General features: G+C 46.8%; 1 protein-coding gene across 4 annotated transcripts in view; it reads left to right on the top strand.

Annotated features, from left to right (window-relative positions):
* Positions 1 to 12,576, top strand: part of STAT3 (signal transducer and activator of transcription 3) — a 51,982-nt gene extending 39,406 nt beyond the window's left edge. The window contains exons 12-24 of one of the 4 annotated variants that reach the window (XM_081027899.1): positions 893 to 922; positions 1,023 to 1,116; positions 1,217 to 1,264; positions 3,145 to 3,228; positions 3,965 to 4,063; positions 4,200 to 4,335; positions 5,089 to 5,141; positions 5,358 to 5,452; positions 5,567 to 5,706; positions 6,214 to 6,426; positions 9,376 to 9,418; positions 9,751 to 9,813; positions 10,470 to 12,576. In XM_081027899.1, the coding sequence (XP_080884025.1) occupies positions 893 to 922; positions 1,023 to 1,116; positions 1,217 to 1,264; positions 3,145 to 3,228; positions 3,965 to 4,063; positions 4,200 to 4,335; positions 5,089 to 5,141; positions 5,358 to 5,452; positions 5,567 to 5,706; positions 6,214 to 6,426; positions 9,376 to 9,418; positions 9,751 to 9,775 (1,060 nt within the window). In that variant the 3' untranslated portion in view covers positions 9,776 to 9,813; positions 10,470 to 12,576. Of the gene's footprint in view, positions 1 to 892; positions 923 to 1,022; positions 1,117 to 1,216; positions 1,265 to 3,144; positions 3,229 to 3,964; positions 4,064 to 4,199; positions 4,336 to 5,088; positions 5,142 to 5,357; positions 5,453 to 5,566; positions 5,707 to 6,213; positions 6,427 to 9,375; positions 9,419 to 9,700; positions 9,814 to 10,469 lie in introns of all 4 variants that reach the window. The other 3 variants (XM_081027897.1, XM_081027900.1, XM_081027898.1) reach the window with 3 other exon arrangements.
* Positions 12,577 to 13,238: the final 662 nt, after the last annotated feature.

Raw genomic sequence — 13,238 nt, 5'->3', positions numbered from 1 at the left:
CTGAAAGATATAAATCTGTAATCCCACTTGGAATGCACTGTTTATTAAATAGTAGCTGTTATTAATTCTAAAATTGTAAGCAAATATATAGCAAAGGTCTTTTAAAACAGTATAAAATAATAAAAAAAGGAAAAGACAGAAATGTGACTATATAAAAGACTATATAATCAAAAACAAAGAGTTAAGAGTATTAAGAGGAAAAAGTTAAGAGGAAAGAGTATTTCCAGCTATATCAAATGGGACGCTCTGAGTTGCAGGTAACAGGAAACCTTTACATAAAATCCAGTGTGGCTGAAATAACAAGGAAATTTGCAACCTGGAATTACTGGAAATGCAGTTAGGGCAGGTTCCTGACGGTGAGATCAGTGACTCATTGATGGCATCGAGGACCCAGAATCTTCCGTCTCTTCTCATCACTTGCATTCTAAGTCTCCCTTCTGGATTGCAACATGGTTGCTTGTAGGCCACATGCTTCCTTGTTCGTGTTCAGCCAGGGAATGTAAATCCAGCCTGAGATATAATTCCTTCCCAGTCTGAGAGAGACAATGTAGGTCATGTCCTCACTCCCCGGGACCACTGCACTGTGGGCATGCTGTGTTCTGATCAGGATCCCCTGGATGTGGGGATGGGAAGATACCTGAGCAGAAGCAAGGTTCTGTTAGGAAGGGGACAGTAGGTGTTGGGGCAGACAACCAGCTTTGTCTACTAGTGTCTACTACTTAAGCGTGTACAGGGTTCTGATATTTCACATATAAAATGTAATTGAAGAGGTTATAGAAATTCCCAGGAGCACAGCAGTTTTTCCATCAGAGTACATTACAGGTATTCAAAGTAGATTTTTTTGAAGAAACACAGGGCCTGTTTTATTAACACCAGTTTGTGTTCTTAACAGAGACTCCGGGGATGTTGCAGCTCTCAGAGGGTGAGTTCAGCCTAGAGGCGTCCTTTTCTTCTATTTAGTCTAACTTTGTTCTCTGGCCACTCAGTCACCTTTTGTGGCTGGTTTTTCTCCTATGATTCAGATCCCGGAAATTCAACATTCTGGGCACAAACACAAAAGTGATGAACATGGAAGAATCCAACAACGGCAGCCTCTCTGCAGAATTCAAACACTTGGTATGTGGGAGGAGCCCAGACTCCCCTTCTCCAAGGGTTGGCAGAGGACTGGGTGGGGGACAGCCTCACGTGACCTAGGTGCCATTTGCTTTTCTTACAGACCCTGAGAGAGCAAAGATGTGGTAACGGGGGCCGAGCCAATTGTGATGTAAGTTTTGTTGGGGATGAAAGCCAACTAGGAGGATTTTCTTTGATGGGGAAAGGAAAAGGGTCTTCTTATTGCCCAGAAATAGAGACATCGACCTGCCATTTCAGCTGTAGTCATTCACTGGGGGCCAAAATGACATGGTTGGAAGTCACACCTGCCGTGAGTTCTCTGGCTTGGAGCATTTCCTTGGTTGTCCCGGGAGTAAGCTTACATTAAGGAGGAGTGGAAAGTCCCTTGTTGCCTTACCCACACCCATTTAGTAGAAAAGAAGCCTGCCACGTGACCTGGGGCTTTCCCAATTCCTCTTCCAGCTTCTGCCAGCTGACGCTGTTTGGCTCCTTCTTTGGTGACTTATTTTTCTCACTAAGGTGGGATAGAAGGTTGTAAGAAATCTGAGTTAAACATTTTAAAAAAGAAAAGAAGAAAAACCTATTTTGTTCTTTATCCCCTTTATTTCTTTTCTGCCTTCCATTGATTTATATTATTGGATTCTTAGTGTCAAGAATAAACTTCAAAAAAAAAGATAGGAAAAAGGTAAATGTGACCAAAAACTAGTTTTTAATTTAAAAAAAAAGAAAGAAAATTGTGACACCCTGTTCTTTTTCTGATATTTGTCCCCCGAACCATTCTTCCCTCTTCTCTAAAATGTAGCAGGCCTTAAAAAAATAAAATATAAAAAAAGATTGAATTTATAATGCTTGACAGTAAAGAGTACACAATGATACAGAGAAATGTATGCGGCATGTTTGTTTAGAAAAAGCAAGATGCAAAATAATCTGAGTAGTATATTAGTATATTTGTTTGAAAAATACATAATACTGTTTTTTGCATGTTCACGTATGCACTGAAAAACTCTGGAGGAATATACACCAAACAGTGCCTATGTATTTGCGCTGCTGTTAGTATCCGAGGCTACTCTATGCTGCTTCTGTAATATTTGTATTTTAAACTGAACATGTATTACTTTTTTAATCAGAAAAAGAGTATTCTAAACATGAATTGGAATTTTGTTTCTTAGAATTCATTGGTAGCTCTTGTTCAAAACGAGGTTGCTATACTGCTGGGAGGAGTACAAATTGTTAGAGTTGCTTTGGAAGACAATTTGGCATTATAAAAATGAACATACTTTTATAAACCAGCAGTGCCACTCCCAGGATTTAACAGTAGAGAAACCTTTGCACATATGTACCAGGAGACATGCACAAAGTGTCACAGCAGCCTGGTCATAAGCCCTCCATACAACTCACATAAATACCCATCAACACTAGGATGGGTAAATGATTTGTGGTGTAGTCATATGATGGAATACTATACAGCTGTGAAAATGATGTACAGCACCACTTGGCTGCAAAAGGTGAATCACTAAGGGCACATAGGGTATGATTCCATATGCATAAGGTTCACAGACACCTCAAACTAAACACTGTGTACATTGTTTAAATATAACTATGGTAAAACTGTAAAGAAAAGCTAGGAAACGATAAACCCCAAAGGTAAAGTAGCAGTTACATCAGAGGGAAAAGGGATGAAGACGGGACTGGGGAAGGATACCCAGAGAATCTCAGCGGTCACGGTCTTTTCCTTAAACTGGGTGGTGGGGAGACAGGTGTTCATCATCTTGTCATTCACTGTGCTTCACCCATTTTGTAAATAGCCTATTGGATCTGTGTAATGTTGTATAATACAACCCACTAAAGATCAGGTTGAGGAACAGAGCCTTGGAGAGTCTTAGTGCTGAAGAGAGTATATGCTCAGAGCTGTGTCCCTGGCAGTTTGTCTGTGGCCACCTGGTGGATTCCCCTTTTTCATGCAGTGAGGCTGTGGCATGTCCTGTCCTCCACTGTGGCTCTTAGTACCGAACGTTCTTGTCGTTACTGTAGGCCTCCCTGATTGTGACCGAGGAGCTGCACCTGATCACCTTTGAGACTGAGGTGTATCACCAAGGCCTCAAGATTGACCTAGAGGTGAGTTCTGCCGCAGAATGGGGACAGGGCTACACTCGGGTGAATCAGGACAAGAACTTCTAGATGGGATTTTTATCACAGAAGATGCAGGGATGACTCTTTGTTAAGCCCTGTTTTTACTTTTGTTATTTTCCTCCAAAAAATCGTTAGTAATCCCATCTGAGAGTAAAGTCTTGCTTGAATGCTTAGAAGACACACGTATACTCAGCTTTCAGCAAACTTGACATGAAAAGCAGTATTTAGAGATTGACGGCAGTTAACTTTATAAAGTTTGGGAAAAATAGTCTTTAAACAGTCAGTGTCTTTAGTATACAGAAAATCATGGCCTTTACATTCTCTTTTCCCAATTTTCTTGATCTTTAAGAGAAAAAGCAGGAATCCTAGTCTTTGATTTCTGGAACCTGTCTGTTTAATGGGCAGATACAGCTTCACTTCTTGGAGCATGCCTTCCAGGTTTTATATGTGGGAATGTGTGGACCGTGATTCCTGCTTTGAGCAAGTCAGATTTTACAAATTTCTGGTTATGTTCCGACTGCAGCCCGAGTCCTATGGCCTGTGTTCAGCACTCTTCGCACTCCGGGTTGTTCAGCCAACTCAGTCACACCTCCTTGAGAGGTGGCAGTGGGTGTGGCTTACAGCATGGCCTTTTATTCTGAACCCCGGGAGATCTGGGGGAAGAGGATTCTGAAGCCGTGAGGGCCCCTGCCTCCCACCTCATCTCCCACTTGCTCCACAGACCCACTCCTTGCCGGTCGTGGTGATCTCCAACATCTGTCAGATGCCAAACGCCTGGGCGTCCATCTTGTGGTATAACATGCTGACCAACAACCCCAAGGTGAGCGCCCCATCTTCTGGAACGACACCCGCCTTCTCTTCTGACTCCTCATTGCCCAGAAGTTGTGATGGTGCCTCGTGCGGGTCAGCAGGCACTGCCCTTTCACCTGCATGAGCAAATGTATTGTTTTCAATAGAATGTGAACTTCTTCACCAAGCCCCCAATTGGAACCTGGGATCAAGTGGCCGAGGTGCTGAGCTGGCAGTTCTCCTCCACCACAAAGCGAGGGCTGAGCATCGAGCAGTTGACGACGCTGGCAGAGAAACTCCTGGGTCAGCATTTTACCTGTTGTCCCTCCTCCCCTCCTCAAAAACGGAATCTGGCTCTGCATTCAGGAAAATTCACTAAGCGAGGCCCTGTGCTGGGGCCAGAAACTGTGCGCTCCCACAGCTGGGAGCGGGCAGTTAGGTGCAGGGAAAGTTGGCCTCCTAATGATCGTTCTGATGAGGTGGGAGGCAGATTTCTTTTCTCTTGGTGGTTGTCTCCCTCCCCCTCCCAGATTTGTCTAATCTTAGGAAGATATTTTAAGTGCCTGTTAGATGGCGGAGCCATAGGCTCGCCATTCCTGTCCATTTCTTCAATAAACTGTAGGTTGGTTTGTAATTTTTTTCCCCTAGAAAAAAATGTAGTAGGATATTTATATGCTACCTGGACTATAAGTAGCTTCATCCCGTGCTGCCACTAAATGTGTGACCCTGTTACACCAGCTGTCCACTTTCTTAGTGAGTGCTGCTGGTCCCCAGGCCACCACACCTGGCTAGGAAGGGCAGGGGAACGTGATACATCATCCACCCCTCTGCCAGGCGAAACAACATCTCAGGGAGGGGCTCAAATGATGGGCTTGGGGGTGTGTGCACATGCGTACACACACGTGTGCACAGTGGTGGCAACCTTCAATACATGAAAACCAGCGGTTTCACGGCCCATTGGGGGACAAATGTGTATGAGTGTGTGTTCTGTTTTAAGAAGTAAGATCTTGATTCAAAGCTGAAAATTATACTACTTTATTCTTTTTTTTCCTTCAGGACCCGGTGTGAACTATTCAGGGTGTCAGATCACATGGGCTAAATTTTGCAAAGTAAGCAATCTTGTTAACGCCTTGCCACAGCTTCTTGGGAATAGGTGTGGGTAGGTAGGCCCAGACACTGGGCCCGAAGGCCCAAGACTCGGTCCAGCAGCCAGGAGGACCTGCCTGAGCGTAGTTAGGCCTGAAGATGTTGACAACACTGTGCCCCCAGGAAGAAAAAAGCTGGGATGGTAGTAGACTTGGCTTTCCCATTATTCTCTTCTCCAGGAAAACATGGCTGGCAAGGGCTTCTCCTTCTGGGTCTGGCTGGACAATATCATTGACCTTGTGAAAAAGTACATCCTGGCCCTTTGGAATGAAGGGTAGGTTGCCACTCTTGTGTTTGGCAGGTAAAAGGTTACCTGCTGTCTCAGCAGGCCATTGGATGGGGAGATCCGTTCAACCCAAACCTTCTTGTTGCTCTTTTTTGGCTCCAGGTACATAATGGGCTTTATCAGTAAGGAACGGGAGAGGGCCATCTTGAGCACCAAGCCCCCAGGCACCTTCCTGCTAAGATTCAGTGAAAGCAGCAAAGAAGGAGGCGTCACCTTCACTTGGGTGGAGAAGGACATCAGCGGTAAGCTTGACTCTCACCCACCCATCCCTGTTGGTGGCAGCTGCTGCTGCGGCTCTTGGGGCTGCTGCTAGTTTCAAGCACCCACTGCCCCCTAGTGGGAAGAGATGGCCTCGCACTCCCTGCCTCAGACTTGGCAAAACACAACTTGGGTGGCTTTTTTTCTCTAAGTTTTTCCAGCTGAAGGATTGGTTTGCCAATTTTGTGTTGCTGGCGCGAGGGGCTGGTATTTGCCTAGGAATTTGCAATTTAAATTTTATTCTTCTCTTTTCTTACCTACCCTGTTACTATAGCTTATGCAAGTATTTATTCAAGTGTTTATTACCTGTAACCCAGCTGGATAGCCTCTCCAGAAGCCAGCTGAACATACCCACAGTGCCAGGCGACGGGGCAGGATATCCAGGGTCTCAAGTGCTAGGTTGGCATGTCTTTTCCTGTCAAGGAAAAATAAATTAGGTAGTTTTCTCTGAGGTCATTTCCATTATCTCCCCTTCCTATATCCCATGACAGGTAAGACCCAGATCCAGTCGGTGGAACCATATACGAAGCAGCAGCTGAATAACATGTCATTCGCGGAAATCATCATGGGCTATAAGATCATGGATGCCACCAATATCCTCGTGTCCCCGCTGGTCTATCTCTACCCTGACATCCCTAAGGAGGAGGCGTTCGGGAAGTATTGTCGGCCGGAGAGCCAGGAGCATCCCGAGGCTGACCCAGGTAGTTGTTGATTTTCCACGTCAGGCATGTAATTCTGGGGCAACATAGGAAATTACAGGATTTTTGGAAGACAGACAGGTGAATGCCTGAGGAATCTGGCCATCTTTATTCCTCTTTATGGAAAAGAACTTTGTAGTGAGTGCTTTTGGGGTAGCTGAGGGGGTTGGAGAGAGGAGAAGACTCAGAGTCACTAGTCTCTGCCCCACAGGGAGCACCCTCCCCCCAAAAAACATACCCAAAACGCTTTGAAGAGAAAGCGAGTCTGCATTCGTCAGTAACAGGATGCCCAGCCAGCACGGTGCTTCTTACATAGTAGGTGCTGGAAGGTTGGCAACCCAGACTTCAGTCTGGCGTGTTTCCTTTTCCCCATCACTGAACAATGTGAGCAGTGTCGAGTGGGATGAAGAAAGGCTTTTGGAGGAAATGAGTGCTAGCAGCATTAGCACATGGTTTAAGAGCAGAGTTGGGGACAGTGGTGTTTGAAAGGCAAGCTGGTAACTGGTGGGAGGCGTGTGGAATTGGTATTTAGAATGTGTGGCTGCTGAAAGTAAGATTTTTTTTAAATGTGCAAAAGCATAGGTGTTTATGTAAGTTATATACAGTTGTTTTACATTAAGCCTGTGATCTCAAGTGCGGTCATCACATGGAGGGGCAGAGGCCTCTAGTTTGCTCCCATCAGCATTTGCTGCTCTTGGCTCTCTGGGTTCTCCCTCCAGATCTTGATGAGGAATCTGTGATTTGCCATTTTTGTTTTTATTGAACTTTTCTTAATCATGGAGCCAGCAGTGGCTTAAGTGATCCTTGGAGGTTAGCTTCCCTGCCCCAGCTGTTTTGAAAAGTCTGTTTTTGTACAAATAGCTCACACACAAGCTGTCCAGCTTCCCTCCCACTTTTTCGTAGGAATGCCCTCTGAAGGATTCCTTGGGGCGGGAAGGGCTGGAATTGGAGGAGGGAATTTGAGCTCATTAACAATTGACTTTCTTTTCCCCCTTGTTCTGGTGTTGAGTTTTGTTCAAATACTCTCGAAAAGTTTAACTCTCACTTCCTGTCTGCTACTTATCTCTCTTCCCACGTTGTGCTTCAGTTGGGAGATCTGTTTATCAGCCTCTGTCACACTACTCTTTGTTCCTTCTGCAGAGGACATTTAGATCCAAGTGTTGGCCCTTTGACTAATTTTGCTTTCAAGATCCAAGTTCCCAATCTGAGGTTGTGCCCTCCATTTCCATCTGTCCTTCCTGCGTGACCGAGAGGCAAGGTCCTTTCCTGCCTGGAGACCTCGGTGTTTCTTCAGGGGCATATGCCAGTCACAAAAATGGAACTAAGTACTTGTGTTTTGCCTGCCTCCTGGGAAGGCTAGTGTAAGCAATGTGCACGGATGGGCTCGGTGTGGTGTGAGCATGGAAATGGGGTCAGGGGTCGTGTGGGGCTGGCTGTTGTCTGTGTATATGGAGCCCCTGTATTAAAATGGGAATCGTGGGAGTGGGTCTGTGACCATTTTCTCTCTACCCCCATCATGAAGATATTGTTATCTCTCAGAGATAGATTATCTGCCCAGGACTCTTCATTCCTCCTTCCTTCTCCAACCAGAAGCCCATACAGTATTTTGTTACAGCTTGAGGGAAAGAGTCCACTCTTAGAAGTGACAAATTCCTTAATCCTACAAACTGGATAAAGTACATTTACAACCTTGTATGGAGCCATAAATCGGCTTTGCTTCTACTGTTCCCTCTAAGGCTAAAGCTATTTTTCTCAGCTACTTTGATCACTGGGGAATTAAATCCTTTTCTGTTTGGGGTGGCAGGTCCCCTCAGGTCAGGGCCAAATGGATTTCTAAGACACAAGAAGCCTGTCTCAGTATCTTCTTTGGATTCTGCAGTGAATGAATCTATTTCTTGGCCCAAAATAAACTTAGATGGCAGAATCTAAAGATGGCGATGTCTTTTTTGAGATTGTCATCATGCTTTTGATCCCTCAATTTTTCCATAAGCCCTAACTAAGCTTTAGAACTGTGCTTCTCTCAGCCCACCACACCCTGCCCCATGCCTCCTACACTATTTGTTTGCCTGAATCCCCTGAATTTCATGCCAGTGTCTCCAAGCTTTCTTGACCTCTTGTTGTAAGCATTTAGCACCTAAAATCATTTATTCTAATCCTCACGTTTCTAACTATAGAACAAGAAATGTAAATCACAGAGGGCACCTCCTTCTCCCTTCCCCCCATCATATTGTAGAGCAAGTGCCTTGCCCCTTGCCCCAGGTCTCTTTGCTGTTGAAGACGTAAGGAGGCCCAGGCCTCCTGTTTTCCAGAGTCAATTGTGCTGCATCACAGACCCCTTCCCTTTATAGAGAGGTTGCTTTTTGTGTGATATAGTCATCCGCTTAGAAAGTTATTGATAACCTCACCTAACAATGTAATAGAGGCAGATTAGTGCCGTTAGGAATAGAAGGTGTAACTCTTGGCTTTGGAACCACAACCATTAGCGGCTCCACGATCTCTGAAAGATTCGGTGACGTTGGTATCTGAGCAGGACGCTGTGCTTGGACTGCATACGCTCCGCTTTGTGTGCAGAGAAGTTATCTCAGAGATACGACCCAGCCAGTATACAATCCTCAGACCACATACAGGCAGTTAAACGATCGCACAATCCAGGGAAAGAATGAACACAATGCTGGCATTCGTCTGGGCTCACGTGGACAAGGGTATATTGAAAAGTCTCTGTAGTGAAGGAAAGCTTTATGGAAAGAATTGAACTTCCTTCCAAGCCGGAAGCGCCAAGAACACCAAATAGTTTACAGTGAGGGAGGGCAGCCCTGAAGGGGGACAGACGTTCAAAACAGTCTCTGCTCAAGGATGGAATGATTTCAAGTCAGGCCTGGTGAGGCAGCCGGCTTTCTCCTGCCTTGTACCCAGAGTGGGGTCCCAGTCAATAAGCCCCCACTTTCCTCTTCCCAGGTGCTGCCCCTTACCTGAAGACCAAGTTTATCTGTGTGACACCGTAAGTGGCTTACCTTCCCAATCTTGCCTTCCTTTAATGTCCTCAGTTACCCCTGGGAATGGGACACTGGGTGAGAGTTTTCCTGCAAAGGGTTGGAAGGCCCTGGGCAATGTTTAATACTCAGTGACTTTGTGTGTTTAAAAAGCTTGAGCTTTTATTTTTCTGTTGGAGACCAGAGTTTGATGGCTTGTGTGTGTGTGTTTTGTTCTTTTTTTTTTTTTTCCTCCATTGTGTCTTGTCAACCCGGCCCTTTCCCCTCCCACGGCTCCCCATTTCCTACAGAACGACCTGCAGCAATACCATTGACCTGCCGATGTCCCCCCGCACTTTAGATTCATTGATGCAGTTTGGAAATAATGGTGAAGGTGCTGAGCCCTCAGCAGGAGGGCAGTTTGGTGAGTATTTGGTTGGCAGACTTTGTCCCTGTGAGGGAAATCAGGCCCCCTTCTGCGATGCCCCATGTACAGAGCCAAGAGCTGGAGCATATGGATTGTAGGAGAAGGTTCTAGAGCAGAACTCTCCAGTAGAGAGGGGATACACACCACGTGTGTGAGTGTACATTTTCCAGTAGCCACATTAAAAACAGTAAAAAGAAACAGGTGAGGTTAATCTTAGTCATATATTTTATTTAACCCAATAAATCCAAAATACTATCATTTCAATGTGTGTGAAACAAATGAATGAGGTTTTTTTCATGCTGAGTCTTTGAAATCCGCTGGGTGTTTTGCGGCTCCAGCCCGCCTCGATTCGGACTAGCCACCTTTCAGGTGCTCAGTAGCTGCCTGTGGCTGGCTCCAGGCGGCCTCATTCAGCATGGCAGCCCTAGATCTTCCTCACACATGGAGAGTTGGGAAGTAGTTAAGGTAGGAAGGGGACGGAGTCCTTCCTGAGGACGAGACCCGGCAGGGAGGCGAGCAAACCTGGATTAGCCAGCCAGCCCTGTCCTGGCCGTGAGGGCAGGAGACTGGATGGTGGCGGTGATGAGGCGTGTGTGCCCGGCCGGCCCAAGTGCTCAGGCGACTGAACTGGCGCTCCCTGTCTGTCCCCCCAGAGTCCCTCACATTCGACATGGAGCTGACCTCAGAGTGTGCTACCTCCCCCATGTGAGGAGCCGAGGACCGGAGCTGCAGAGAGAGATGACAGAGGCACCTCCTGTGTTCGACCACCCCTAAGCAGCCAAACCCCAGAGCGTCTGAATCCCTAACGTTGTGGTTCCAGATTTTCTTTCAATCTCCTACTTCTGTTATCTATCTATGAGCAATCTGGGCACTTTTTAAAATAGAGAAATGAATGAATGTGGGTGATACGCTTTTATCTAAATGCAAATAAGAACGTGTCCTCCTAGACTGTGATCAGGGGCTGTGGAAGGGATGGCGAGAGGGAGGGAAAGGCAGTGTCTTGTCTTCTCTCGCCCCCTGCCCTCCTTTCTCAGCAGCTTGCTGTGGTTGTAAGACAAGTGCCTCCTGTGCCAGCGGCATCCCTCTGCCTATTTCTGTAAGCTAATGCCACAGGCTGCCTCTAGCTACATATGCATACCCCTGGCATTGCACTTTTAACCTTGCTAACGTCTAAATAGAAGACAGGACTTTCAAAGCCCCTAGGTTTCTTTTTAAATTTAAAAGAAAAAAAAAATTAAAGGGCAAAAGACACTGTATCAGCATAGTCTTTTCTGTATTTAAGACAACTCAGTTAATAGCCTCTTTGGTGCTTTAGGCATTCAGCTTTCGTCAGGCTGATACTTTATATAAATCCTGAAATGGGCTTCAGATCCAACCCTTAAAAGACATCTGACACTGTGGCGTGGCCTTTGGTTTTGAAATAGGAAGGTTGAAGGAGAACCTGAACATTCTAGATTTTTTTTTATAAGCAGAGTTTTTATTTTCCCTTGTATGTATTGGCCTGTTGGTAGGTAAGGCTGGGCAGAGGAGCACTTACAACCTGTCCTCCCTTCCCCCGTGGACTTGCACTCCTATTTCAGAGCCCAGGAGGTTTTGTGGGTGCCTTATAAGGGATGGGATGATTCTCCTTCCTTCCCTCAGTCCACCTGACCCCCCTTGTGGCATGGCTCTTTCGGTGTCCAAAGGTCCCTTGTCCTGTTTGTTTTAGGAGTCCTGGTCTCAGGACCTCCTGGAATAAGAGGAAGAGAGTTACAGGTTGAACATGACTCAGAGTATGGGGCCCCAGCCAAGGGTCTGACTGAGCTCAGGGAATGTGGTTCTTATCCCAGTTTCTTGGTGACTTCCCACAGCACCTGGAATCATTTCTTCACTTGGTTAACTCAGGGGCAAAGGCTTACTGATAAACTGTCTGTCCCTCATATGAGGGAGTGAGGGAGTATACACCCAGCCTCCCCCCAGCACTGGCGACTGTCTCCTGCCCCTTGGGGCCCTACAGATGAGGCAGAACAGGTGAAATTGACGGTGTACTTCGAAACACGTAGGAGCATGAGAGGTGGTCTGATGTTGGGGCCGCCTCTGGCTCAGAGGCCTGGCTATTGTGGGTGGTCCAAAACCACCTTGTCTCAGTTGATCAGAGTTTCTGTGGAATGCTGTTTGTTACACCCAAAGGAGCCAGTTCCTGAAGTAGGGGATGAGGACCCTCTCTCCAAGACAAGAGGGTTGCCCTTGGCCATCCATGTCCCCTGTCCTCCTGCCCAGAGACAGTTGACAGGTAGTACAGGGTGCTCCCTTCTCCAGCAACATTCTTTCAATTCATGATAAGCTTGACTCGTAAACTGAGAGAAGATTTAGTTCAAGGGACCCGGGGCAAGGATCTGGAGCAGATGGATATTGTAAAGTTTGGGGCTTTCAGGTAGCATGTGTATCTGGGTTGCACTCTGATTGTAGCAAAGTTCTTTTGAGAGGAGCTGAGACTTGGTCCAGCCAGTCCCTTGAAGAAGCAAATCGTCCAGGACCTGCCTGCTTTCTCCCCACTGTCTGCCCCTGCCCAACCCCCGCCCAGCCGAGGGGGTCCCCTCCATCACGTAACCTACTTTTACAGTGGTTTGAAAGCTACTGTCCTGGCCGCTGCATCAAATGCCAATGTATACTTCATAGTGTAAAAAGTTATATTATTGTGGGTTCCTTTTTTTTTTTTTTTTTTTGTATATTGCTGTATCTACTTAAACTTCCAAAAATAAAAATTATATAGGACCCGTACGACAGTGTGGCAGCTGTGTCTCTGGCCAGTGGAAGTTCCCCTTTCCCTGCTTCAGTGCTGAGGGGGCCTTACACACAGGTCCAGCCGATCTGGAGAGAAGGTGGTGGCCCCCGCTCATTCCCACGTTGACACCGGCCCACTTCTGGGGCATCGAGCACCCCTATATTATACAGCCACCAGCCTCCAGGTAAGGGGGGTCATACTCCTCAGGCACAAAAGTGTCAGAGTGGAGGCCACTCTTCTCCCTCGCCCTTCTTCCTCTCTGCCCTCCTCCTTCCCGGGGCCTTTGCAAGCAGGGCCTCCTGTCTGGGGTCAGATAAGCTACCTAACTAAGAGGGTTGGGATGAAGGTACTCCCACCCCACCCCCAAGGCCTCCCCTTCCACAGTTGTTCCATTATCACCTTCTCTTCAGTTCACTCAGTGGGGACCAACTAAACACCTAACTGGCTGCTGCTCCAGGCCGGCAGTCAGTGGTGATAATTCACAGACATCAGCGCCCACTCAGCTGTTTCCCACCCCCTCCCCTTGTGCCGAGTACCACAGAGCCGAGCAGGGTGTAAGATATGAGCCGCCTTCCCCTGCAGAGATGGAAGAGAGATTAGTGTGCTCAGGCGGCTGGCGGCTGCTTCCCTCCCCACCCACCCCCTCCACCCCAACTCT

Source organism: Rhinolophus hipposideros, assembly GCF_964194185.1.
Source record: "Rhinolophus hipposideros genome assembly, chromosome: 20".
Taxonomy (NCBI): Eukaryota; Metazoa; Chordata; class Mammalia; order Chiroptera; family Rhinolophidae; genus Rhinolophus; species Rhinolophus hipposideros.
The sequence above is the reverse complement of the archived record's forward strand: the minus strand, read 5'-3'. Positions and strand labels throughout refer to the sequence as shown.